General features: G+C 37.1%; 5 protein-coding genes across 13 annotated transcripts; 1 reads left to right on the plus strand and 4 right to left on the minus strand.

The window, feature by feature from the left end:
• Positions 1 to 79: 79 nt before the first annotated feature.
• Positions 80 to 4,278, minus strand: LOC140770418 (probable ADP,ATP carrier protein At5g56450). Of its 2 annotated transcripts, XM_073111609.1 has the most exons (3): positions 4,172 to 4,253; positions 3,671 to 4,031; positions 80 to 1,562 (listed from the first exon to the last, which is right to left on the minus strand). In XM_073111609.1, the coding sequence occupies exons 2-3, from the start codon at positions 3,986 to 3,988 to the stop codon at positions 936 to 938; spliced, it is 945 nt and encodes a 314-aa protein (XP_072967710.1). In that variant the 5' UTR covers positions 3,989 to 4,031; positions 4,172 to 4,253; the 3' UTR covers positions 80 to 935. The 2 variants fall into 2 exon arrangements, with proteins under 2 accessions (XP_072967710.1, XP_072967709.1); XM_073111608.1 differs by having other exon boundaries at positions 3,671 to 4,278.
• A 683-nt stretch (positions 4,279 to 4,961) lies between these two features.
• On the minus strand, positions 4,962 to 9,581 carry LOC140770224 (heterogeneous nuclear ribonucleoprotein Q). 6 transcript variants are annotated; one of them, XM_073111293.1, is made up of 10 exons: positions 9,416 to 9,581; positions 8,158 to 8,258; positions 7,503 to 7,953; positions 7,308 to 7,424; positions 7,043 to 7,183; positions 6,668 to 6,841; positions 6,377 to 6,581; positions 6,121 to 6,281; positions 5,910 to 5,995; positions 4,962 to 5,356 (listed from the first exon to the last, which is right to left on the minus strand). In XM_073111293.1, exons 3-10 carry the CDS (start codon positions 7,920 to 7,922, stop codon positions 5,239 to 5,241), a joined length of 1,422 nt encoding a protein of 473 aa, XP_072967394.1. In that variant the 5' UTR covers positions 7,923 to 7,953; positions 8,158 to 8,258; positions 9,416 to 9,581; the 3' UTR covers positions 4,962 to 5,238. The 6 variants fall into 6 exon arrangements, with proteins under 6 accessions (XP_072967394.1, XP_072967393.1, XP_072967395.1 ...); XM_073111292.1 differs by having other exon boundaries at positions 8,158 to 8,261; XM_073111294.1 differs by lacking the exon at positions 8,158 to 8,258 and having other exon boundaries at positions 7,503 to 7,931.
• Positions 9,582 to 10,714: 1,133 nt separating this feature from the next.
• Positions 10,715 to 15,374, minus strand: LOC140769627 (putative uncharacterized protein YDL057W). Of its 2 annotated transcripts, none has more exons than XM_073110409.1 (8): positions 15,218 to 15,374; positions 14,032 to 14,150; positions 13,560 to 13,642; positions 12,976 to 13,097; positions 12,669 to 12,833; positions 12,193 to 12,286; positions 11,240 to 11,414; positions 10,715 to 10,891 (listed from the first exon to the last, which is right to left on the minus strand). In XM_073110409.1, the coding sequence occupies exons 1-8, from the start codon at positions 15,258 to 15,260 to the stop codon at positions 10,859 to 10,861; spliced, it is 834 nt and encodes a 277-aa protein (XP_072966510.1). In that variant the 5' UTR covers positions 15,261 to 15,374; the 3' UTR covers positions 10,715 to 10,858. The 2 variants fall into 2 exon arrangements, with proteins under 2 accessions (XP_072966510.1, XP_072966511.1); XM_073110410.1 differs by having other exon boundaries at positions 14,032 to 14,203; positions 15,218 to 15,298.
• An 846-nt stretch (positions 15,375 to 16,220) lies between these two features.
• Positions 16,221 to 23,891, plus strand: LOC140769626 (beta-galactosidase 8). Of its 2 annotated transcripts, none has more exons than XM_073110407.1 (19): positions 16,221 to 16,501; positions 16,636 to 16,749; positions 16,865 to 17,060; positions 17,652 to 17,740; positions 18,211 to 18,291; positions 18,447 to 18,541; positions 18,761 to 18,831; positions 19,874 to 19,964; positions 20,040 to 20,157; positions 20,238 to 20,333; positions 20,421 to 20,469; positions 20,860 to 21,050; positions 21,177 to 21,248; positions 21,332 to 21,478; positions 21,591 to 21,641; positions 21,859 to 22,051; positions 23,027 to 23,172; positions 23,297 to 23,362; positions 23,518 to 23,891. In XM_073110407.1, exons 1-19 carry the CDS (start codon positions 16,397 to 16,399, stop codon positions 23,605 to 23,607), a joined length of 2,061 nt encoding a protein of 686 aa, XP_072966508.1. In that variant the 5' UTR covers positions 16,221 to 16,396; the 3' UTR covers positions 23,608 to 23,891. The 2 variants fall into 2 exon arrangements, with proteins under 2 accessions (XP_072966508.1, XP_072966509.1); XM_073110408.1 differs by having other exon boundaries at positions 16,222 to 16,501; positions 16,642 to 16,749.
• Positions 23,892 to 24,426: 535 nt separating this feature from the next.
• Positions 24,427 to 27,431, minus strand: LOC140770376 (uncharacterized). Its single transcript, XM_073111548.1, has 8 exons — positions 27,112 to 27,431; positions 26,966 to 27,033; positions 26,614 to 26,761; positions 26,426 to 26,506; positions 25,977 to 26,063; positions 25,803 to 25,888; positions 24,859 to 24,979; positions 24,427 to 24,759 (listed from the first exon to the last, which is right to left on the minus strand). The coding sequence occupies exons 1-8, from the start codon at positions 27,337 to 27,339 to the stop codon at positions 24,682 to 24,684; spliced, it is 897 nt and encodes a 298-aa protein (XP_072967649.1). The 5' UTR covers positions 27,340 to 27,431; the 3' UTR covers positions 24,427 to 24,681.
• Positions 27,432 to 27,687: the final 256 nt, after the last annotated feature.

Below are 27,687 nucleotides of genomic sequence, written 5' to 3' on the forward strand. Positions count from 1 at the left end.
ACTTTCATCTTTAGGAACAATGTGAGTCTTCTTGTAGCATACTAGTATCCGATTTCTGAACTTTACTCAGTAGTGTTAAACAAGTTATATTATTGACACTGCTGCAGTGGTGCCCCATTGGGCCATTCCAGACCAGCATCCGCAATATCGAACATAAAACATTTTCCTGCCACTTTTATAGAACAAGAGCTTTTTTCTTTGGTAGAAAAAGCAAAAGTATTACCTCAAAAGAGAGCACCAAAGTATGGTAGGTATTCGAAAGGATGCTCTCAGTGTCCCTATACAAAATGCTATGTAAAGAACTGAGAAAATAGTCAACCTAAAAGGATGAAAAACTTTGAACTCTGCCCAGATCTTTGAACCAATTTGTAGCCTGATTAGTCTCTCTAAAGCAGTAGAGAATGGTTAGATGCTGGAAATTAGACATAGGACATTGGTAAGGTACTTGGAGTCAACCTCAAATGAGATTTTTTGAAAGCCAAGCTAGTTGGCTTTGAGGAGAGCTAAGGATCTGAGACACGGATGCTAGTAGCAGCAGGAACAGCAGGCAACCTGCCCTATCCTTGCCGATAAACCCAACCCCTGCCTTTAGATCACGATAGGAGGACCGATAGGAGTTTACCTTGATATCCTCTCCTTCACGCGGCTTCCAATGAGTTGCAAAACCAAGAGACGTTTTCAAGAAAGAGTATCATGTACATCATCTATCTGTTAGTAAATGGAAGGGGGAAAAAATCGAATCTTCTGTTACAAAATGATTCAGCCGTATCCTGTACCTTGGGACTAGCTCTCTGTAGGGTCAAATTGTTATAACCGCAGAATCCATCCCAGTTAATGAGCATTTCCACCTAATCTTACAGAATGATCCTGCTGTATCCTGTACCATGAAGCCTAGCTCCTTATGAGTTCAAAATGTGGTAAAAAAGAACTTTCTGTTAGAATCCACCCCAGTCCATGAGCTTTTTCACCTCATCATACAAAACCAATATAGCCGCTGCTCCAGTACCTCTAAGCATATTAGATACCGCCCCACGGTAGAATGAAGTCATCCCCTCCATCCTATATATCTTCTTCCAGCAATCTAAGGTGCTACCGTAAACCGGCTTCTCCATTCCAGATTGCATCATCATCCTCCTCCGCACTGTATCCAGTGGATAAGAAACAAATCCTGCCATAGTGGTGACTGCCTGTGCTGCCATCCACCGCTTCCACAACGCTGAGTCCTCTGATATCAGAACATCTTTAACAGTGTCAAAACCTCCAAAATACAAGCCACGATGGACAACCATCCCATGGAGCGACGCAGGTAAACCTCTATAGATACCCTGAATGCCATCTGTCCTGTAGATTGTTCGGAGGAAGTGGTTAATGCCCCTGAATTGGCGGGAGTCAGTCCTGCCGATGTCAGCTGCTAGGCGAGTATGAGCGATGTCAAGTGGGTAAATGATGACTAGAGTCGTACAACCTGCTGCAGCCCCTGCCATGAAGTTGGTGGCTGCAACTGACGTGAATCCATTGCCTGCCGATGTCTCTCCACCTTTTAACATGGTCCTGTACAGATCCTGCAAGAACAATGCAATGTACTTACAGCTTATAGGCAATGACAGCTTGCAGTATACACCAAGATATCTAATTAATTTTCTTTGTGATAAGTTGGATCCACTAGATAGTCCCATTAGTTAACATCAGAAGTTCACACATATAAGATGAACCTTGAGACATGACAAGAGTCTAAGCCAAAACAAAATGTGAAGCCACAGCAACAAACATGCTTAGTTCATAGTTGGGCTTCATCATGCATCATACATTTCCTGTCACCGAGCCTTCTAATAGGATGTGGGATGAGTAAAATGTTGATAACTTGCTAAAATTTGTACCATACATTTGGGAAGAAACCTTAGAATAACATCAATCATAAAAAAATAAAATGTGAAGATCGTTTTCTAAAGCATGACATATATACCTATATAATCTGTGATCCTATTTATTTCATTGTTAAAAAATCAAATGATGGGCTTCCAATATATAAACTAAACGAATTTTTTAGAGATCTGGGTACCTCCTGAAAATAATACCATATCTCATTCCAAAACTTTCCAGACATTTCCAATTACATCTAATGCATATACTTGACCAAAGAGTTCAATAAAATTGTTTTTGAGCTAAGGAATTTTTACATGACCAAAGTTGTTAATCTTCTGATTTCACACATTTCCTCAGTAGGCAACTTCAACTAACAATTCCTTCCACTTTAAGTTTCTGAAGTAAAACAGGGAAGTCTCCAGTTGAATGACTTGGTGAATCTTTTTCAACCCACTGATACATCACTGAAGCAGCCACCTTATTAAGAACTCTAATAGCAATCAAAACATTCAGAGGATTAGGCATGCAAGTATCTTTTCTCCTTACCAGCATATACATACTTTTGGTACAAAGGACAGGAAAATGAAAGGTATCAAATTAAGAGAAGGATTTTATAAAGTTCCTAAATTTAAAAAAGACCAAGGGGCTGTAATATATTGCAGTTCCGAATAGGGCCTCAAAAGAATCAGATACACATAAAAAACCTCTGTAGAATAGAAGATATGTCATCTGCAGCAGCCTCTACAGGAAAAAATACCCGATTTTCCACCTTGAATCATGCAAGTTCTTTTAGTAAAGACAACCTCGTACTCCAAAATAAATGAATATGCGGGACAAAGAGAGCGGGATAACAAATAAACATAGGAACAATTAAATGAATATCAAAATCCCAGACAAAAAGGAACTGCCAATACAAGGTCTCCATATAAATGCACTATGCTGCTAAGTTCAAACTTCCTAAATATGAACACAGTATAGTTTCAAACTTTCAATAATTAAACCTGGCAAAAGCATTGGTGTATCTCTAACACCAAAAACAAAACATCAACTGTAGAACACAACCCTAATCAAAATACCAGTAGTCATCCTAAATGACCTGAACAACCTATCGACCTTGTTCCCAACTTGCTTTGTAGTACTTCAATTTTATACTCACTATTATAATGAACAAGAATCTTTATTTTATTCTTTCAAAGACATAACAGATTTTCATAATGTAGCTAAAACAAAAAAATATTTCCCCGATCCAAATCAGCGATCTAAGAAGGCAATAAACAAATAGAGAATCTCTTCTAATTATAGTAGGTCAACCAGAACACCACTTACAAAGTGAATGGATGTCTGGCATGTTTCTTATTGGTGCTAAAGCATCATACTGTTTTGCTTAAAGAAATATAAATATGTGATTACCAACATTAAGTTCATGATGAGAACTCATTTTTAGAGCAGTGACCGTAGACAAATTGTGGATAACTTAGGCCATGAACTTTCACACATATCAAACTCGCATGGAAAACCCTCCATTAAATGCCAAAATATTGTCAGTCAAGTTGGATTCTTGAGCTGTTTAAGTTTGTGCAAGATCTAACAGCATCGCATACATCTTAACCGAAACAATAGAAAACTAATCTGAAAATACGACATTCTACTTTCCCTTCCGCTTATCGTCTACAATTTACATACCGATCCAATCCAACTTATTAAGGAAACCACATCCAAACGAAAATTTCGTCAAACATAGCGCATCATTAGCAAGAACCGAAACAAGAAAGTGGCCGTTAGGGCATTAATCGCAAGCAAGCATCACCTTAAGGGAGAAGTTGAGCGCGACTGAGGGGTAGTAACGGAGGACGCTGGTTCCATTCCCGCGCCACAGAGAGAGCACGCCCTCGTCCCGAACGGTGCGGGCAACGCAGTCGATGAACCCCCGGAAGCGGCGGCGGCGGCCGAGGAGCGCGGCGTTTCCTTCCTGCGTCTGGAGGAGGAGCTTCGCCCTCTCGATCGGCGCCACCACCGTGTGTACAATCCCTCCCATCACCGCTCCCGCCACTAGATCCCTCTCGAACTCCCCCAACAACCACTTCTTCCCTCCTGCGCCGCCTGTCCTACTACTCATTTCCTCCATTCTTTCCGCTCTTCTTGGATTTCTTCTTTCCGCTCTTCTCTCGCTAAGGAAAGGGAAGCAGGGAAGAAATAAAGTGAGATTTCCAAGTATGGGCGGGGGTTTATTGCAATTTGGGTGTAACGAATCGAGCGGCACGCGACTCGGGGATGGCGGTCCGCCAGCCAGTGCTCAGTTACTGCTTACCCATATACGAATCACACTTGCCACTCGCGAAGACGAACTTACAACTTTAAGATTCGGGGATTGGGCTCTTTGGACTTCGGACTTCGGACTCATCATCACCAATATATATATATATATATATATATATATATAGATACTAGTAAATGAGCAGACATGTGAGTAGACATAAGTTGTCAGTATCTTACGTCTATTGGTACGAATGGCTCTGGATGGGTTTCAAGTGAGGAAAGGATTTATCCCATGCTTAGGCAAGTACAAAAAGTTAGCAAGGAAGGGATAAAGTACAGCAACCCAAAACAGAAGAAAAGTGGAGAGAAGCTTTTTAGTTTCAATCTTGTGCCAGCTACTAGTTTGGATGAGGTACGTCTCTTATTCGTTGCGTCCAAGATATAAATGAGAGAAAAAACTTGGTATTGTAACACAGCAGTGGCCGTGGTCCTGTCTATACGTATGCCCATGGCTTGTAAAGTCCTCTCTTCCTATCCTATCTGTGCATTCAATATCTCCCTCGAAATTGAAATTCGACGTGGATGCTTCAACTAATCTGAACCATTTATTTTAACACTGAAATGACGAAAATACTAATTAAGACTACTAAATATAAAGGATGGCTTGTCATATCAAAACATTATCCATAAGCAAGTTAATCTTGTCATTCACAATTCGTTCAGATTTACACCAAGTTGTTTTCACATATGTTGGGAAACTAAGTTCAATCTTTATCTGGTAAAAGTCTTGCTCACACTTTGAAAATGCATCATCAACTCTAATTCTGCCATAACAAGAACAATGAGCAAACCCTACATATATTTGGCCCTTCACAGGGGAAGCTGCTTTTATCCAGGAATCTCAACCAGAACATGACCTAATATCATTGTACATAAAAGTAGCTGGTTAAGTAAAATAAACGCTAAGAAAAACAAGCGCCTGTTAGGATGTAATCTGGCATGTACTAATAATCTTCCTCCCATTAAGTTGTACATTATAAAAGGTGCTTAATGTTTGAATTCGATATGAGGCCTATAACAGTGCTGAGCAACCTTTTCTGCTCAGAAAAGCACATGCAATCAATATGGGTGAAACCTGCGCCCACGGCTAGTGTCATTGCCTCTCCGTCCCCCACTGGAGCTGCCGCCCCGATTACCACCTTGCTGCGATGCGCCTATGGTTGCCCCAGGTTGCTGCCTGCAAATTTTATAAGTTTATGTAAATGTTATGGAAGTGGTAACTTTCTGTTTTCCACCAATAATACAAATTATAAGACTGGAGCTACTGTACACTGTCAAGTGCAAACAACAGCAGTACTCCATAAACAACTGGATCAAAACAAAGTTTGCATTTAACAGAAGCTGAGAAGAAATGTGTTTGATAGATCCAGCAAATAAAGGAATAAAAAACCAATAGCATTTCAAAAGTCACCAGAACCGACTATAAGTACCGCTCTGTAACCATTGACTAGTATTTGCACCGTTGCGTAGGTGACTTTGAGGTATCGTTCTTGTTTAATACAAATTCCACATATCAAATTGTTCAGTTTTATTTAATGCAAAATCCACATTCAAAATTTTCAGGATAGCTAATAGCTTAGAGGCCTTAAACATTCCCTGAACATGTTTTTTGGGCTTTTTGCCCATTTTCTGTATGTTGAACTAATATAATCTCGTCGCACATCTTTCTTAGTTTATCTTAATAGGGTTTAATCAATATAACAAAAATAAATATGTTCTATCATACTTACAGTACATAACCAAGTCTTCCATCAGGTAATATCATCGGCACCATTGCCATGGCAGCAGGACTCTGGCCCCTTCCATAGATCATGGGCTGCAAGAATCAATATAATAATAGAACAAAAAAGTGATAAGCAATTTGCCAAGAACAAGTATTAGCATTGGACTAAAACAAAGCAATAATCTGAGTTTATAAGCAAGAAGAAGAAACTACTATACTTGTCCAAGTCCTGGAGCTAGGGCACCATAACCACCTCCCATTACACCATATCCAATACTAGTTGGATAATTTGGCAGCAAAGGGCCTTTTTGAGCATTAGACCCTGATTCAACCTTCTTATCTGATGGAGGCTTTGCCAGAGAACAATCAAGAACATCGCCTATCCAGAAATATGGAGCCAAGATTAGGATGTGCTATAAAAAATCTAGAGCCAAACAAAACAAAGGATGTAGAATAGCAAGCACTAAAACTCACCATCAATTTCATATCTCTCAGTGTCCTTAATTGCTTTCATAGCCATTGAGCGCTCCTTAAAATGCACAAAACCATACCTCTTCTGATGTCCAGACTTCGCAGGTGGCAACACCACCTTAGTGATTTCTCCATGGTGTTCGAACAGCTTTTCCAGCTGATCTTCAGTCACATTCTGAGGCAGATTCTTCACATAAATTGCCTTTACCTAGAATATGTTGATCAGCAGAAGGGCATGTCACAAGGTGCTTAAGTGAGGTACAATGTCATACAAACAAAGGTATTAACTAAAACCTGAGAACTCGAAGAAGAATCGTCATTCCTGGGGTCAGCCCAGCTCACTGTGGGGGAATTAGAATCAAGCTTGAATTTTGGCATAGACATCTTCTTTCTTGAGTATTCAGCACATGATTGGTTGTAATATTCAATAAATGCATAGCCACGATTCCGGCTAGAATTTTTTGGATCCTGTAGTTATAAGCAAGAATCATATAGCAGAACACTTACAGGAAAGTATACGCATGCGTTAACAGAAAGTATATGCATGCGTTAACAATTTAATGTGATACCAACATAACAACTATCATCAACAACTTACATGTTTGTGAATCAGGTTTTAGTAACAAAAATAGTACATAAGAAACAGAAATAAAGCAGATTCTAAAATACCTTCATCAAGTGCACATTGGTAACTCCTGGACCAACCTTCATCACAGCCTTCTTCAAATCATCCTCCATCCAATTTTTAGGAATATTACCAATGAATAGTCGATGTTTTGCTTGAGATGATGAGCACTTAATCTTCTTCCTCTGCCAAACATTGCCCACGCATAATGAAATTCAGCATAAGAAATCCCAAGATAAAAAGTGAACTTAAGAACATCAAAGTAAATATATAATTTTTCAGAAAAGAAGCAACTATTACAGTTATTACCATAAATTCAGTATTATTCAAATCTTCAATAGCCTTGGCAGCCAGATCTTTAGTTCTGAAAGTAACAAAGGCATAACATTTGTTGTCCGATGAATCCTTACTTTTCATCATCCTAACCTGTCATTTTCAATAGCTATTAAATAGTTTATCCAAACCGCAGAAACAATCTATGGCATGAGAAGAGGGCCAACTCACCTCAGTTACCTCACCAACAGACTCGCAGAAACATTTTAAGTCTTCTGCCAATGCATCACGAGGAAGGCCGCCGATATAAACTTCTGAACCATGAGGAGGAAGAGCAAGGAGTTCAGCATGCTTTTTCCTTTCATCCTCATCCATTTCATCATCTTTCATCAGATCATCTTTGACATTAGCAATTCCATCAACATCAGCGGCAGTCTCTTCTTCCTCCTCATGCTCCTCTTCTTCCTCCTCTTCAATGACTTCCTCTTCTTCCTCTTCTATTTCCTCGACTTCTTCCTCAACTTCTTCATACTCAACCTCTTCTTCCATCATCTCCTCATGTTCATCATTAGGGACTTGGTCCTCAGGCACAAAAGGCTTTACAGGTTCAGCTGGCTTTGCAGCTGCTGCAGTTGCTCTCGTCCTCGGCATTTTATGAATCTAAAAGAAGCTTGCAAGGCAACTGTGTTCAAAGCACAGCAGCCAGAAGCAATTCGAGAGGAACCATGAAATAAAGAAAGGGGGAAAAAACAGAAAGGCCAAAAGGAGTTGAAAAGTAAGAATCTCAATTCAAGCCAAGCCATGGTATGGCAACGGAGTTTCAACGTGGAATGGGAAACAATAGTATTAATAAAAAAAAGAGACAAGCAAGAGAAAGTATCTCAACTCAAAATGACATCAAGAGGATGATGCAAAAGTCATGAAGAATTTCCTGATATTAGATACCAAACTGAAGTCCGACATGTAACTGCTGGTTTAATTGCAAAACTACTTATGTTCCCAATCAATGAATCAGAGAAGAAAAGAAGACAAACAGAGAAAAATGTCAATGTGAGATGCAAGCAAAGCACACTAGCTAGAAGAAAGAATAAATTCTGCAACCAAATCTGCAATTTGGCAGGATAAAATAATTGGTTCACTTCCATCAAAAAACAATGTTAACTTGCTAAATTAAATAATGATGTAAAATTAGCATAATATTCTTACAGAATGATACTTCCATAGCAAGGGAATGTCAATGAATAGGATTACACGCACAATACTGGTAGAAAGAGAAATTTTTAATTAATCACAGTTATGTGCTTTCAGACAAATCAAAATAACAACATATCCATCACATAAAATACTAAGAGTTTCAAAAAAAGTGTCACCCTCTGCTTATAAGTTATCAGAAGTTCAATATATAACTGAAATATAAACTAGGATGTTTTCAAAAGCACTGAAACTATTTTAAAGTGGATCAATAGTTCCATCTTAGTACATGTTGAACAAAATTAAGATGGATCAATAGTTTTGTCTCAGTAAGTACTGAATAAAGTTCAGATAATTATTTTAACCTCAAGATTGATCAAAGCCTGAAGTCAATTAGCTAATTTATAACTGATGACCTTAGTTATAAACTAGACATTGCTGACATTAAGACCAAAATCAAGATAATTTAACTTAAATCAAGATAGTAATTTATAGTTATAAAAAGCAACTCATCTTTAATCCATTGAAGCAAGGAATTCTAAACTGGGTAACCGATAACAACCATGTCCCATCAGTAAAAACCCATGTCCAAACATTTTGGGTACGATCATCTAATTTCCTACAGTAACTGACCCAAAGCCCTTCAACAACTTCTTTACTCTACTTAAGGTGAATCAGAAATATTAGCAGCCTTCACCTTCTGAAGAATCACATACATTTCCAGTTACTTTGGCTATACACCAGGTTTCTTAAAATCCACGGGTGAAAGAAACAATGCCATTTGGCTACCATTATAATTAAGCATACAAAATGCATGTTCCTGCTTTGTAGTTGCAAGCAAACGAGAAGTATCCTATAACTTTAACAACTAGATCATCGAGAACTTGAATAGTAGATGATTCGAAGTCTATACGATGAATCCTCCGAAAATAAGAGGTGTTGTGGTGTAATACCTTCCTATCGTTACCGGTGAGGTTGGTGACGAAGAGGTCGAGGAGGAAGGAGGCGGGGCTTGGTGATGATGGCGGAGAGGCGATGGCGGCGGAGGGCCGGAGAGGTGATGGCGGATGGAATGGTTTTTCACTTTTTAGTGGAGGCAGCGGATGAAATGCGAATTGGGGAAAGAGAAGGGGTAGATATGGGTAGGGTTAGTGTTAGTGGGTTGGGTTGAGTTGGGTTGGGCTGTGCAATGTTATGCAGTAAAACGGATGTCCGTTTATCCGGATCCGGATCCGACAGAATTAATAGTACAATGAATTTTTATTAAAATACTATCCTCGGATTCAAATTTGGATCCGAACTTTTCTAAGAACATATCTGTATTCAAATTGGATAGGACTTTTTTTATTCGTATCCGATCTAGATCGAATAGTAAGTTGGGTTAAACTTAATCCGACTCATTTTCACCCTATTTAAAAGTAATTATATAACTATCATTCCTTATAACTTCCATCCTTAAAAAAATAAACCTCTATTAAGAATTTTGTTAAAAAAATTAAAAAAAGTTAACTAACCAATTAGATGGATAAAATGCTTTTACTATTTATTTTTCTCTCCTATTAGAGTGGATTTTTGAAGAATTAGAGATAATTAGTTTAGAGTTTTATTATCCTAGACCACTAGAGAAGAAGAAAAAGGGATGCATTTTTATCTATCGATTAAGTAAGTCAAAATTTTAAAATTATTTATATAAAAATTTCTAAATAAATATTTATTTGAAGGGCGTCAAGATATAAATAACCCTTATTTAATATCAAAATATCGAGTGGATCTTTTTGCAAGAAAAACTTTGATTTTGGGCATACTTAGATTTAATATGTTATCACGTAGCAGGAAAGGTCGAGTAACATGCTGGTTAAATAGTCTCATAGTCGTTTATTAGACTAATTCAGCGATAACCATACTACGAGTTGACCCACGTCAAGAAAAATATTGCAGCAATCTTGTTTTAATAGTAAGGCAAGACTTCCCTTACGTGGAGACGCTGCTTGTCTCATATAATAACTCTTTGCCTTCAAATGGGTATGGTTCTCATGAAATCAACGGCGAGCATTGAACATCACAAGGACAGGCTCGTTGTAAGTGCAAACTGCAATGGCTGCCTTGAAACTTAATAGTTCAAGTATAAACAATGGTGGAAACTACTAGGAAGCAATCTACCAGATGATTTTTCTTGCTCCGATGAGACAAGAGTTTGAAAGAAAAGTTAACAAAGATATGGTACTTCCCTAGAAACTACTTGCCAGCATCAATAGGATTGATATTGCCTCGATTGCAGGTGAAAACAAAGAGTTATACATTATGATTGAAGTAATAATAGTAATCCAAGCTAGTACAATACGTACGTATCCCAATTACGGAAGACATCATTTCTTAGCGTAAACTTCAATAGAAATTTATTCTTCTCCCATTGAAGAGGCATCTCCCACCTGTGGTAATTACACTACTTGTCATAACAAGGAATGCTCGAGAAGAATAATAAATTGGTTCAGATACATTTTTTGCCATTTGAATAAGGATTGAGGATATGAAGTGTTTCAACAACAAGCTTTCTCTACTTGATTTTCTGTATAGTGAAAAGGGGGGGAAAAAGGAGGACTAGTGACGAGGTTTAACGTTATGGAACTAATGATGGCAATAATATGTTATTCACAGAAAACTGACCAGCGACAACTGAGAATGTTAACTTATAGATGACAAAGAACACGATCTACATGTCACCAAGAAACTCATAATCTCGAAAACAACTTTTCAACTTTGCGTCTAGGTGATAATACCTGATTAGATTTTAAGAAGTCCAGCACTAGTGAAGCCATTTCTTGCTGATGTGCAGTATAGCAATGGTTGGCACCCTCAACAATATGCAATTTGTGGTTAGGTATGAGCTTGGCAAACTCCAAGGCATCTTGTACTGGTATAATTTCATCTTCTGAGCCATGAACTGTTAAGACCCTATGAGGTATGGAGTGACTGATGTAATAAGTAAAACAGTCTTAAAGATATAGAAAATACATCAAACTATGATTACAAATGAAGGAAACAGAAAAAAAAGAAATCAGATGAGAAACTGAAGCGGGAGGTGCAAACTTAGCTCACTTATCAGGAGTAGAATAATAAATAGTTGCCAGATTGACTTTGCACTTGCATGATCGTAATCATCATATATTGAGGTTCTACCAGTTTATTAATTAATAAGAAAATCAATGAAGGTTGGTTCAACTTTATTGTTTCAAAAACCATACCAACCTACGATGTTTGCTTGACCAAAGACCAAAGCCGTCGAGCCTGTACTACAGGTGATATAATTGGACAAGGTACAGTAATCTGTCCATAAGAGATCGACACTTAAAGCAACAAATAGAAGAGTGATTTTCAGGCTTGAAACTCATAAAATGCCTGGATGCAGAAAATGAGAAAAAAAAAACCAGAATCTAGTGAGTTGTCAGCTTAAACATATACTATAAATTTACTATGCATGCTATCTGTACCAAAATGATCATGAGATCTTCTATTTAACTGAAAGGGAGAGATCACAATGTAAGCTGTCATGCCATGTAGGCAATGTTGTTCAAATATGTCAGGCAAAGAAGTACGGCTTAACACCAAGGTATAACAATTTATGGAGATTACTAGATAATAGCTCTTTACATTGACTATGGAAATACAGGAATAATCGCACCAGCATGAAAGGATGAAACTTGGTTCACAGCAGTATTTAAATGTACTTAACCTGCATTCTTTGTTAATAGAAAGGCTTGCCGCATGCATATCCGTGTTCAATCGATCCATTAAACTATCTTCTGTCACCCGGTATTCAGTTTTTCCTGGGATATAGACTTGTAGTTAAATATTATTCAATATGTGCAATAAACCTAACCTTACGGCTGCATCAGGCATGATTAGTGAAATGAAATCTCAATCATCAAGATTATGAACTAATTGTTTACCTTCAAATGACTATTCAATCCCTGTCTGATATTAACAAAAGACAAGTACTTTAACCAACAAAACTATATAATATAAGGCATCTTAATATACCTATAGCTTACACTTCCCATTTATTAAACCATATCCGCCCAGAAGACTCAAATTAAGAAACTAAATATCATCAAATTATTGAGAAGTAGAAGGCTTTAAAATAGTATATAGATAACATCTGTACTTCCAAATCCACTAAAAGGTTAATTTACCATTTATAGCTTATACCTGTTTTGTCTTTGACATCAATAAAACCATCTCTTTTTATTCTCTGCATAAACTCCTTCCCTAAGCGACCTTCAATACCTCCATCTAAGGCAAAGCGACCAGAAAGATTGATGACAATAGGTACATCATGGTACATGGATGCATATAGGAGCACCACATTCCCTCCTAGAAAAAGACTTGCTTAGTAAGATCCCTCAGAACTTTCAAATATCCAATACAGATATATAACAGATAACAGGTCAAATGTCTAAAAAATTTCACCAAGAACTAAGCAGAAGACAATTATAACAGAAACTAAATCGTCTACCTTTGCTGTGTCCAACAATAGCAGTTATTTCATATTTCTGCTCAGAGAAATGTGAGATCACAGAACGCAAGTCATCAGCCTCTCTACGGTAGTTGCCATATTGGAATTCACCCTCACTTTCCCTGGAAAATCAAATTATCACTAGTACACTCAGATATCACCACAGTAGCATGTGCAGTACCTCTCTGGAACATAGCATCTGAGTACATTCAATGTGGAAAGCATATTAAGTTGTACAAGAAAAGCCAGCATAAACAACGTGAATATATATATATATATATATATATATATATATATATATATATATATTTCCATAATTACATGTTGAATCATAGATACTACATCTCAGACTCAGAAATTGACAAAATAAGAAAAAAAAAATTGGCAAGCACAGAAACTTGTACATGACAATCAAGAGAAACACTTTGAGGTTAGAACGGACAAAATTTTAGGTCACGTGTAGCAATGGTCCTAGATAAAGTGTAACAAAAGTCTGAGTAATATGACGATTCAATATAAAGCATAATTACTGACGAATATTAATGGTAAACTTCAATGAACAAGACTTTCGAGAGTTCGCTCACCCATTTCCGGCAAAATCAAATCGAAAGACGCTGATCCCTTCTCTTGTTAATGCAGCAGTAAGATTAAGCATGATGTTATCATCCTGGATATAGCAGTATTCACAAATGCAAGATGGTTATTGAGAAGTATCCAACTTCACATTAAATGGAACATATTCAGCTTCTTAATAGTTAATACAAATGAAAGGTCAGAGTTATTTGTGAGGATAAAAGTGATAGATTCAGCCTAAACACCTGCCTAACAAGAGTCTCAATTAGAAAAACATGGAAGTTCCTAAACACCTGCCTAACAAGAGTCTCAATTAGAAAAATATGGAAGTTCATGCGATTTTGACTGACAATAGTCCATGGAAAGAAAAGCTATTTTGATTTAGATAAGGCATAACATAATACGTTAAACTAACATCTAAGTTATTACTGGAAAATAGTTAACATCTGAAGCTATTACTGGAAAATAGTTAAATAAGGTTACCTTGGAAGCTCGGAATCCATGGCATATGATCACAAGCTTCTTTGAACCAACTTGATGTAACATACCAGCAAGTTTTTCTCCATACTTATTAACTATTTGAATTCTTTCCTCAGAAACAACTGAAAGACGCATTCATGATGTTACATGGAAAAAGATAGATGAAAGATAGAATCTGTGAAGAGGACATTGAGAAATAATGATTGGATGCAGAACTACTCTGAAAGACTTTGCATATTTGTAGATCCATAAAATAACTGTATTATTGGATATTCGGCATGATTACATAACATAAAAAAAATATGGACAAATATTTTGATGCATCAAACAACTAGCAGTAAATATGAACAAAATAAGCAATTCCCAACCTTCTCCCATTGTTGAGGATACGTCCAATTCTATAATGCTCAAATATATTTGAAATCAGTGTTGTGCAAATTAAATCTCTAAGCAGACTAAGCTCCATTAAAAGGATAATTCACTTAGCATTTAGCAGTCACTATGGTGAATATCAAAAATACAATAGAAAATTTTGGCCACATAAAGCAGACAACCATAACAGCATTTGAGAGAATGAAATAAGTGATGCCATGAAACAATAAGTAATTCCACTACGCACACACAAGGAATGAAGATATTGAGAATAAGAAAATAACATATTCCAGTATAGCCCGAATTTTATGCCATAACAAAAGCACAGCAATATGCCTCTTGGATGATGGAAGACATTAACGATCAAGGCATTCCAATTTGCAACTTACTCAAATAAGGGCAAAATTTAAGACATCTTCCAGAATTTTCTTAATCCACATATCTGGTAACACTTACATATATCTATAAACCTACTACATCTCCCACCAACAGTTCATTATTTGAAGTACCTACCGCGGACTATGTCGATCAACAAAAGTTAGAGGGAAGCAAGCATCCTCGTGGTTTAAACCTATCGACATGAAGAGTAAATCCTTCCTAAATTCCATTTAGACTAACCCTGATAAATCCCACCCCGGATCATTCTTACTACTCATATACCGAATCCGTCGAATAGTGATATCATCGAATAATTTTACATGCAAAAACCTAGAAATTGCGACAAAAATATATTAATTCCATGATTACTAGCCAAAAAAAAAGAAGAAGAGCAGATCAAATGTAATCAAAAGAAGGATAGCAAAGATAGAAAACTTACCCGGAACTCCTGCGGATTTCTCGGACGTAAGGGGTTGCGCCATTGCCAGCCGAAAGGAAGTTCTCGATCGCTGCTCTGCACTTCACTTCCGTCTTCTCTCTCGACTCGACTCGACTCCGCTCTGCTATCCCTCTTTTATATCCACGGTCCAACCGTAACGGAGTTGGCTTCATTTGGAATGGGTTATTTTTGTTTGGAGTCCGATAAGCATAGTCTGATCAGTAGGAGGAGGAAGGGGGGGGGGGTCTAATCGAGCCAATCTTGGACGTGCATAGGTCTAAGTAATCTCACTAATTCAAGTCTAGATCAAACTTTGAATTATATCATACTTAATTTAAACTTAAATCAAACATAAAATAAAATAAAAAATATATAAAATGATAAAATTATCTATTATTTTATGATAGAATCGTAATTTAAAACTAAACTATACGAAATCAAAATATATAATAACCCACTTAAGTAAATTTTTTATATATCTTTTCTTTTAATGCGATTGTTTAGCATGACATAGACAGTTGGTTGTTGATGGATCTAAGTGTATAAAAAATATTTTGTATTAATTATCTATTAAATCGATTAAAGAGATATGAATATATTTAAATTAAAATCTCAATTTATTTGGAATTCTATTTTTCAACAAAACAAAAAAAAAGAATAAATTTGGATTTTTAATATATTATAGACAAAATATATTTATATATTCATTATAATTTGAGAGAAATGTTTGAAGTAGTTATCTTATCAAATTTGAAACATATATAGATTGGAATCTAATGGAGAAAAGATACGTGCTCATGTAATTACTTCTCAATGACTTTTGTTCTTAAATTGGTCATTAAAGTGGCACTAGAAATAGATTAAAGAAAAAAAAATAAAAGAGAGATAGAAACCTTTCTCTAATATCAAAGGATTTATTTTTATTATCAAAGGACAATTTTATTTGCAGATAAAACTTTTGTGAGCTTGCTGTCCATGAATCAAAACCAAATAAATAATTAAATTTTCCATCCGTAAGTTTTGGATGAATTCTGCACGCTTAGCTCTGGCACTGCTCTTAGCCGTCGGCCGCGATTCCCGAGCACAATTTTGTACGCTCTGACATCCAGAAATGCCATTTTAGATTCCAGGAGAAGCGAAGCGTACGGACTACGGAGGCGACGGGTCCGAAGAAGCCGGATGGCGCCGGAAAGAAGCTGCGAGGCCCTTCTCTTCCTCCTTACACTAGTCGCTCTCATCTCCTACTCCGCCTCCTTCTCCTTCCATCGCGGCCATGGCTCCTCGGTACGCTCCTCGCAACTACTCTTGTCTTTTCCATAGATCTTCACATGCGGCAGCTTAAGCACCTCTAGATCTTAGCTCGTTGTTCACTTTAGCTTGAGCTGGTTGGTGAATGCTACTTATCTTGTTATGCGAAGGATCAGGTCAGCAGCGATCGGAGGTTCTGGATCGCGGATGACAAGTTTTGGAAGGATGGACACCCATTTCAGATCATTGGGGGTGATATGCACTATTTCCGAATTGTTCCTGAGGTATTGCGTTTGATCGTATATTTAAAAGAGTTCTTGTCGCTTCTGCATTAGTAGCCAATTTATTCAATCCATTTGTTATGTTTGACTTTTTTGTTTTAAAAAAAACACTCGCCAGTATTGGAGAGATCGGCTTTTAAGAGCCAAGGCACTGGGATTGAACACTATCCAAACGTATGTACCTTGGAATTTACACGAGCCACAGCCACAGAGTTGGGATTTTGAGGGTATTGCTGATATTGAATCATATCTGAAGCTTGCGCAGGAATTAGGTTTCCTTGTTATGCTCCGCGCAGGCCCTTACATATGTGCAGGTGATTCATACCTCTCTCAAGTATCATTTGTGATTAGCATCGGCAGTTACGTATTTCCTACATTTTATGGTCTCTTTGTAGCAGAAATTAAAGTCGAGAAGGTCGTAAGGAAGAATCACATAAATCTTTTTCACTAGTTCTTCATCTGACACTCTTTACATATTTTCTTGCCAATCAAATCTAGTTAGGCTTGCAATTGAAACCTTCAAACTAATGATATGATAGGAAGATCTACCTTATATGTTGCAATCCGCACTAGGCAGTGAGCTTCCATACACATGAAAGTATCTAGACAAAGAGGGAAGTTGTCTTTCTACCCAAGGGGTAGGAAAGCAGAATGTCAACTGAATCTTAGTTCCATGATAATGTTTACTAATGAGCTTTTGATTGTTATTCCCGTCAATTTCTGTAATTTTTTCTTATATAAAAAGTCTATTAAGAAGTGAGAACTATCATGCAAGGTATCTATCTACTGATTCTTGCATGTTTGGTAGTTGATTCTCTTTTAGTTACTGATTTTTGTTAATTTTAACCTACCTCATCTATCTCTTATTTTGTTATATTCCAAATTATCATGTCACTTGGATGAAGAATGGGACTTGGGAGGGTTTCCTGCTTGGTTACTTGCTGTACAGCCAGCTCTTAGACTACGATCATCAGATTCTACCTTCCTTTCCCTGGTAGGTTCTTCTTTATTAGATAACAAATTTATGCTTTCCTGCATGAGTATTCAAACTACGTTGGCTCTGACATATGGCCTTTATTCCAAACCAAACATGCAATAACTTATGCTCTCCGGGTTCTAAATTAATTCTGGATATGGTTCTTGTTAGGATAAGGTCAGCCTGCAATAGGTTGACCCCTGGTCCCTGTTCTCCTCTTTAGCTCATGTAGTGCAAGGATGTTTCATTCCTCATTTTCTCTATATGTTTTTCAGTAGGGATAGATTTGGTCCTTAATTCTTTCAATATATCACTTGCTAGGAAAAAGAACAAAAAGGGCAGATGGTTCACCTACTAGTCATGCCATTTAATCATTACTTATTTTGATCGGTGCATACTAGTAAAATTATGGGAGAATGAAAGTGTGGACTTCTTCTCTTTGGTAACTATAGGAGCACTCTGTGATTCAACTTTATTGAGCTCTACAGGTAGAAAGATGGTGGGATGTATTACTTCCTAAAGTAGCACCCCTGTTATATGAGAATGGCGGTCCTATCATTATGGTTCAGGCAAGTTGATTTACTGTTTTTTTTTTCTATTGGCTGCTGCCTCCATTCTTTGCTTTTAATACTTAATTCTGTACATCTACCCATATAATGGTTCACTGTTTCTCATTTCTAGACCATCTATGTGAAGAGATATAATCTTGGATAAACTTTTGTAGGTTGAAAATGAGTTTGGATCTTATGGAGATGACAAGAATTATCTTCATTTCCTAGTGCAATTGGCTAGAAGGCACCTTGGAAATAACACAATCCTGTATGTTGTTTCTTATATAGTTTTACCTGCAAAAATTCATCTTGCATTTGCATGAAATGTTAATTATGCTGGTTTAGTTTCTCTTGAGCTACCTCCACCATATATCATCCTTTCTGATGTCGTAGTGAATTAAATTGGTTCCCGGTTTGATTGCTCTTCTTTATGTTACCTTGCGACTCTGTTCACCAGTTGGCCATCTGCTTCGATCTCATGTTGCAGGTATACTACTGATGGCGGCTCTCAAGATACTTTAGAAAAAGGAACTATTCCTGAAGAGGGTGTTTTCTCAGGTGATGATTCTGGTGGGAAGACATACAGAATTTCATAAAACATATTATAAAAAAAGTCAAAAATAAACAATGTTACTTATGTAGTCAGATGCAAATTTTGGTTTCTAACCCTCTCAAGTTCTTGATTTATATGATAATTGAGATATGTTGAAGCATTTTCCTCAACCACGATACATGGTAAAGGAATAAATTCAAGTACTGCAAAGTGGGACGAGGGAGTATAATACTTCTTTTTTTCAATATTCTAGAGTACCCCAATCCCTAGGAAACTTTACTAGCTATCTGTAAGGCATTGTTACAACTTACAAACTTGTGACTTATAAGAAGTTCGAAAGAGTTACATGCTTCACTGCTGAGAACAATTTCATCAGCTTAAACAATATGTAGGCCAAGTTGGATTTCAACACTTTTAATTGTGTTCAAGTAAATAATCAATATCTGAATTGGTGTTGTTTCAAGAAAGATTGCCTTTGTTGGTTCAAGCTACCCTTTCAAGGCATCAGGTGAGGATTATAGTATGGACCCTACTTGGAAGAATTCGTGCTCCAATTTGCCATCTAATTTGTTCACGTCTGAAGAATTTAGGTACAGATACGTAATAAATGAAATCTGAACACATGCGAGATTGAAACTTAAAGCACTGACGGAGTTCCCATCCGAACACTTCTAGATAATCTGGAAAGTCCGAATTGAAGCTTACAAACTTTTAAGCTTCTCTTGGCTTCTTTTTCCCTTGGTGTCATTAGCGTAGTCTGGTTATTGTACAAAATTTTATTCTGATCTGAACCACATCAGTGATGCAATAGTTTGGCAGAAGTGGGGCAATTATTGCCTTTCTGGACATGTGCTGATCATCAAGCATTAATTGTTGACTGGGGTTAACAGTTTTAAGATATGCCACTATGATATATATGAAAATTTGATGATACATATAACAAAATAATAATAATAATAATATGCATTAAGAATCACATGTGCCATTATGAACATGTATTCACCAATTTGCCTTTCTCCTTAGACAACCGTTATGGCTCATATGCAGCTGTTGATTTTTCAACTGGTGATGATCCATGGCCTATATTTGAGTTACAGAAGAGTTATAACTTGCCAGGAAAATCACCTCCTCTATCAGCGTCAGTAGACTATTCCTTTTCCTTTGACATGATACTCTAGAGTCTATACTTGTGCTAACTGTAATTCCTTTGCAGAGAATTTTACACTGGATGGCTTACACACTGGGGAGAACAGATCGCACATACTGATGGCAATTATACAGCTGAAGCTCTTAGAAAGATTTTGTCTCGAAATGGTTCTGCTGTACTCTATGTCTGTTTTCATCGAAGTTCTGAAACTGCATTTCATTAGTTATATATATTTTCTATCTCAATTAGGGGTTATATCTTCAGATGGCTCATGGAGGGACCAACTTTGGCTTTTTCAATGGAGCAAACACTGGTCAATTTGAATCTGATTACAAAGCTGATCTTACTTCTTACGATTACGTGAGTAATGCCTATCATATTTTTCTTTGCTTTTCCAAATTCTAACTTAAGTAACTGTGTTATATTGAGTTATTCTTTTGCAACCAGGATGCACCAATTAAGGAGTTTGGTGATGTGGATAATACAAAATTTAAAGGCATGTTCGTACCAATTTTTTAACTCTCATCCTTCATATGCATGTGATTAATTACTCCATCTCTATGAAAAGAACAATTTGAAGCTAGATGGGGATAGGAACATCCGGACATGTCCATCACGTCAGGGGGTTTCTTCTTTGTTAGTTTTCTTTTCCTTTCTTTGGGAATTCTTTGTTAGCTGTTAAATGACATGGGAAGTTGGTTAACCTGTCCACTCTAATCATTTCTCTTGATCACATGAGGTAGTATGGTCTAGTCTGATCTTCATGACATTGTATGAGCAACATATAAATATGCGATCAGTATCTGAGATTAACTATTCTTGGAAATTTTCATCTTGAAGATAAAAATCAGGTCATTTGTAATTGATAAAATACATTGTTATGCAGCTCTAAGAAGAGTAATTCATGAACATTCTGGGGTTTCTCTTCATCCAGTTCCTTCCAAAATCAAAAGAGCAAGATATGGACCTGTGAAGGTAAACAGGATTGCCTCATTGTTTGAGGTCCTTAATTTCCTATGTGATCCGATAAAGGTGGTTGAAACTGAACAGCCTATTGCAATGGAGTTAGTGGGCCAGGTAGAACCAACTCTCCATGTAGTTTAGTCACATTTTAACTGCCATTAGTTGTTTCTTCTCTTCTAGTTCTTGACCAGTTGGTGTGTTTAATATTTTCCAGTAACTGCTGCTTTTCTTGTAGTTCAGATGTTTGGATTTTTATTGTATGCCTCAGAATACCCAGAAAAGAAAGACAAAAGTATTATTTCCATTCCAAAGGTCTGGTTTGCAGTTTCATGTTGTTAGTTGTTACTTCCTAATCTGTAGTTTAATAACTGATTTAAATGTGAACTCTATTGAAGGTACATGATAGAGCTCAAGTGTTTGTATCTTGTTCGCTTGATGGTAACAGAAGTCCCAGATATGTTGGCATCATAGAGAGATGGTCACCTAAATCACTAGAAATCCCTAATTTAGCTTGTTCATCTAATGTCAGCTTATTTATTCTGGTAATAACGTCTTTCCTCTACTGCTGATGACTTACTTAGTTGACCTCTATTTCTTCTAAATTTAACATAAATAGTCCAATATATGCTTATAAACTTTTCTCTTCCTGTACAGGTGGAAAATTTGGGCCGTGTTAATTATGGGCCATATACATATGATAGGAAGGTAATCCCACAAGTAACACGAACTTTGCTGACATTCTAAGAGTCATTGATTCTTCTAAAGCATTATGCATCCCCAAATTACAACTTGTCTGATTTTCTAAGCCTGGAAATTTTGCATAATGCTGATATCGCAGATTTGATTCTTTATTTCCAGTTTCGTTCTATAATTAATGATATATATGAATTTTGTAATTCATGCACTAGTCTTCAATATTCAGGGAATACTATCTTCTGTTACAGTGGACAATATTATCCTCTACCGCTGGAAATTGTATCCAATTTCATTTCATGGATTGGACAATCTTTTGAAATTCAGTCTAATTAGGCAACTTCCTAATGCTAGAGCCAATAAGATGTCCATTCCTATTGGTCTGCAAAATCAACTTGGAAGGTTCAGATATTCTTCGAAAGGTAAGTCACAGAGCAATCACCTTTTATTTGAATATGTTGATAAGTAGTTGGAAAAAGAAAAGGCCCTCATGCAGTTGAGCTAGATAATACTTCTTTCCTCTGTTTTGTTTCTCATGCAATTGAGCTAGATAAATCTGATCTATATATGCATAAAGAGATGTTGAATTTCATGTGTGGTACTGCATGACTTTCTAGAGACTTTATAGTCATACAGATATCAGACCTGTCGGTGTTTTGTGCAATAACTGAACAGGTATGTAACAACTTTTTTTAATTTTTGGCAAAAATATGACATCTAGCCACCAAAAGAACTTTCAGCAAAGCTTCCTTAATGTTATGGAAAAGTTAATCCAGAAAGGCAAAGTGGTCGATTTTTTATCCATATAAATATGTTTAGTGGTAAATCCTCTCCTATAGCTCATCATTTTGTCGGACTATTAGCAGGTAAGGGCAAAGTTGACATCTTCAAAAGGAGAGTAAACGTTTTGAAATACTCAATAATGGAATAGTAATTTCTCAAGGGATATTGCTGTGATCTTCCAAATATTAGGATAGTGACTTTGGATACACTTATGATAGTTGGCAACTTCACTTCCAATTTCATATCTCGCTATAGAGAGTGCATTTCCCTCAGCCGTGACAATATCACATCACAACATGCTAAGAGCCTACATGAATGATAACATATCAGTTCCTGTAGACGAAACCTTCTTAAACACTGTTCTGAGTAGTGTCCATGTGCTTGTTTATGTGCCCGCATAAAATTTCATAAGATTTGTTTTGACCCTCATAGTTATCATCTGACTTAGATAATAGCTTACATGTATCATTTTAGAAAATGATGTTTTTTTCACACAATAAACAGTTAGAAATCTTGTGGTTCTGCTTGATTGCCATAAAAGCATATGACGCTCAGTTTTGATTCTAGATTCATCTTTCAACAAGACGCTTACGATAATAACTATATTATTGCAGAGAGCATCTCAGATCAACCAGTAATTTATGAAGGCCATTTCCATATTGACTCAGCGAATGACATTAAGGACACATTCATGTCCTTCCGTGGTTGGACTAAAGGGGTCGCTTTTGTGAACAACTTCAATATTGGAAGATTCTGGCCGGTACAATGCTAACTTGATTGATGAAAACATTTACTTATAATTTATGTTTCTTCTTTCTTTCTGGAGAAGCAATACCTTTTTCCTTTTCTGCATTAATTTCAATAAGAACCGGATGAATTTGCAGCTCATCGGACCACAATGCACTCTCTATGTTCCCGCACCAATCCTTCGGAATGGGGAAAATGTTATTGTATGTACAGCATCTCTGCGTACTTATAAAGAAATTTTTTTCTCTGTACATAATTTTACTAGCATCTTTTCAGCTGGGTTCGTTAGAGTTGTAGTCATCTTGTACTTTATTATCTTCTTTTACCTAATTCAGAAACAACCTTACCATGCCCCCAGGTCATACTGGAGTTGCATTCCCCCAATCCTGAGCTCACAATCAGCTTGGTAGAGGATCCAGACTTCACTTGCGGCAAAAAACAACATTGAAAACGATCTCATTGCACTTCATTCAGAGACAACTGTGCTGCAAGGTATGCTTGGCAAGCTTAAAACATTCAAATATGTTCTTCAAGTATGCAAGGCGTGCTTCTCAATGAAGTCAAGCGATGTAAATTTCTAGGCACCTATTTGAAAACAGGGATAATATTTTGCACGCAAAGATAGTTAAACTGTCAGAATGTGTAACATTAAGAGGACATCTTGAAAAGGGCATTGTAAGGAAAATACATTTGTTAGTTTGGTTTAGTGATCATATATCTTCTACGAGTCTATATTTCAGTAGTGACCATGCGAATTTCCCTAGAAGCTGACATGTTTTTTTTTACTTCTTCGGCCTTACGACAACATTTATCCATTTCTGCCAGAGCTTTGCCACTCGCTAGCTACTTACTCTGAACGAAATTTACCTTACGAGTGTTGCAGCTTGCAAAAATTCTTTCTTGAGTTTTAAGACTAATAATATCAAAATGTCATCAGTGGATGAAGTATCTTTGGTTCTATATAAAAGTGGATAAAGCCTAAGGTTTTCATGTGTAAGAAGGGCCAGCATAGTCACCACGCGGAATCCAAATGCACCTGCATGGCTCCATTCTAGTTTAAGGAGATCCATTCTAGTTTAAGGAGATCCATCGTAGTGGATGGCTTCGATACGCCAGAAACTAATACGAATGCGACGATAAAAGAAAAAAAAAAGAAACATGATACCCAGTAACCGTAACTTCTAGCCCTACAATTTTGAGATGGAGGGTGTGCCGGCTTTAGCTCGCAAGGATATATTGACCTGCTCGGAGACTACATCACGAGAGGTGGCTCAAAACTTGACGAGAGATAAAGATATATTGATGAACTATACAAAATACAAGGACTGTTATTATAGGACGGACCTTCCTATATAAAAGTTTTCCCCGTGGCCAGAAATGGATATAACACATTCTTAAATTAGCAATATGCAGAAAAATGACATGCTTCACGTAAAATATCAAAATAAAAAGAAAGGTTTAGTATGCTCCTCTGCGACTTCTCACCCTCACCGCAATCTTTTTTTTACACAAAATTTCATACTTATGCAGTCATCTGCTTTCTGGCGTATACAACATACATCGGGTCAGAGCGGCCAGGATTTGGAGATATGTCGACAGACTGCAAGAAAATTTAACAACCAGCCAGTTACAAAAACATTACGTCCTGTTGATTAATTACTTTGGTTTCATGCTCAAACAAGAAACTGATAAAGCATACCACAGGTGGTTCAAAACCTCCAGCATAATGGAAGTATGAACCCACGATCAAAGCATGATCAGTGTCACCAGTTGATGTCCAGATAGATATGGCCTTTGTGAAAAAGCAGCGATTTGAGAAACTATTAAGAACAAAAGACACAGAAAGTTAGAATATCTAATGCTTTTTTAAGGAGGCCTTGTGACAGCACTATGTCAACCCAAAAATAACAAAAAAAATGAGCACAGAAAAACAAGAGGAACTGGATTTCTTCTTGCTTCTCACAATAATAATAATCTTAGACATTGGCATCAAAGAAACCAACCAAGTACTCATCCTGCTGCAAGCTGGTCGAGTTTACTATTATGCATTTTCACATTGAACTGTTTTTGGTGCATAAACTTACCTAGCGAATTAACAAATCCATCCGCTGGTTCAGAATTTCATCTACTTTCTCTTGCAAGGGAGCTCATAAAATAGGGCAAAATAAATTCAAAACTAACAAGACTACAAGCTACTCCACTTGAACTCAAACAATTGCAATAGTAAACATGGCTTGAGAACCATAAGAGTAACTTCTCCAGTTTAATGGGCCTACAAGATATCTATGCAGTTGACAAAAACCCTTGTATAAAATCTTAGAAGGTAACAACAGTTACAGTGTTGCATAGGAAAAATATGGTTCTGAAGACAAATGATGACTAAATTTAATAGGACATGCAACTCATATTGTCCTCTCCACTTAAAGTGCTTTCCATTGATAATAAAATATCAAGTTCAGTCAATAAGAGTATAACTGTCTGCTGAATTTTCTCAAGTTCAGGTAGAGCAAGAAATGTATTAATCACCTCTTACGTCAGGATAACATTATTCAAGATAAAGAAATAATGCGCACTTACGAGGAAAGATATGAGAAGAGAAAAGATGCTCACAAGGAAGAGAAAAGAAAGAAATGAACACCATACCTCATTATAGCTACACCTGCTGGTTTAAGTATTCGTTGCATCTCCTTGAAAACGTCAATTGGCTTGGTCAAGTAATCTACACTGACCTACAAAAACCATTTGACAATCCAAATACTGTAGAGCTGAAAAGGGACTTTGTATATACTAAGTACAAATAGGAGTCACAGTACATACCACATTAGTAATTACATCAAAACTATTATCATCAAATGGAAGTTTGGGGTTCACATTTAGATCTTGCACGACATACTCTGTCAAAACCTGAAAATATACATTGTAATAACATCATAACCATTTTCATAATTACTAAGAAAAGAAAAGTACAAACATCGTCATCTCATAACATATGGTATGGTACAAGAAAATATCAGATAGTAGATCATTATTAGTAATGCTGACACATCTTGTAAAGTTGCAATAACACCTAAGCTCTGAAATAAAAATATATATTTGCAAATTCAGTGACAATGCACTTCAAGACAAGTAAACTGCTCTCAGAATGAAGGGCTACTAGATTTGCACCTAATATTAGCCTAGCAGGCAAGAAATTGATTATGAAAAAAAAACTACAATCAGGGATGCTCCCTAATCTATTTCTAAAAAGAAGGATGCATCCACAATACCGGGTTTCGCTTGAGTTCTTCTTCGTTCATACCCATCCCTACAATTCTCTCCTGTTTGTATCCTGCTGGAAAATGGCTCACCTGCACATAGTAGACAGAACAGAACACTTCACCAATCAACGTTGGAAAATAAGGACTGCTTGTGAGAGAAAACAACTACAAGACAACAACAACATAAAGCAGCATACCCAACTGCTACATAGATCCAGTAGAGACACCCCTGGAGAATTGCTGGGAGGAAAAACGTTCGAATAATATTGGGTAAGTGCTCTAATTGCAGGATCATCTATATGTGTAACAAAACGAGGTTCTGAGTAGAAGTATGTATCTGGCGATCTGTCAAACAAGCAAAATCATGACGGTTTAGTTCTATCTTTCTCCAATAAAACACTGAAATATAACTTTGATGAATACTTGCAATTTAAAAAGTGAGAAATAACGCATCACAAAATGGAACTCGAGCCAACATATTGTGATGATCACATGCGAGAAAGAAACTAAGAAATCGAGACAGCGTCCGAGAAGGGAAAGCGTGAATACTCATCGAAGCGGCTGAAATCCTCGTCCTTGAACGGAAACTTCTCCGGCCACTGCACATTCTTCAATACCTAAACCAACAACCACCAACTTCGCCAGAAATCCTTAACAAATTTTGAGAAGCAAGAAGAAGAGTTCTCGCACGCAACCTGTTCGACGGGAGAAACCCCCTGCTGCGGCCGAGCGGAAGCAACGAAAGAACGACCCCCGCCGCTTCCGGAAGCCATCCGAGCGAAGTTCTCGAGGAGAGAGGCGCCGAGGCCGAGGAATATTCGCCGAGGCGCCGCCCGAGATCCACCGGCGGAGGATAGAGAGAGTATTCTACGGCGCGTCCTCTGCAGGCTAATAAGAAGTGGCGGTGGAGCGAGGGCGGTCATGGCGATGGCGGTGGTGGGAACCGATCGGAATCGGAGGGGATAGAGAAAGGATCATCCTTTCTAGGTTTCTCTATTTCTTTTTTTTTGGCGGGATCAAGAGAGTCGTGGCGATTCGCGCGTCACAAGAAAAGGAGATCCGCGTTAATGGATTTAAGATGAGGCCCAAAACTGATCCATTCTGGATCCAAAACCCAATAAGCCAACGTCGGTTTATTGGGCTTCATGGGCTTTACTAATTTTATACAATCTTAATAATATAAATTTGTATGATATATATATATAGATGAACAAAGAATAAGTGGATCTTTTAGTTGCAAGAGAATATAGTTCTTTTTTGGTGTAGTAGTT

Source organism: Typha angustifolia, chromosome 11 (assembly GCF_048772165.1).
Source record: "Typha angustifolia cultivar Huaian chromosome 11, ASM4877216v1, whole genome shotgun sequence".
NCBI classification, from domain to species: domain Eukaryota; kingdom Viridiplantae; phylum Streptophyta; class Magnoliopsida; order Poales; family Typhaceae; genus Typha; species Typha angustifolia.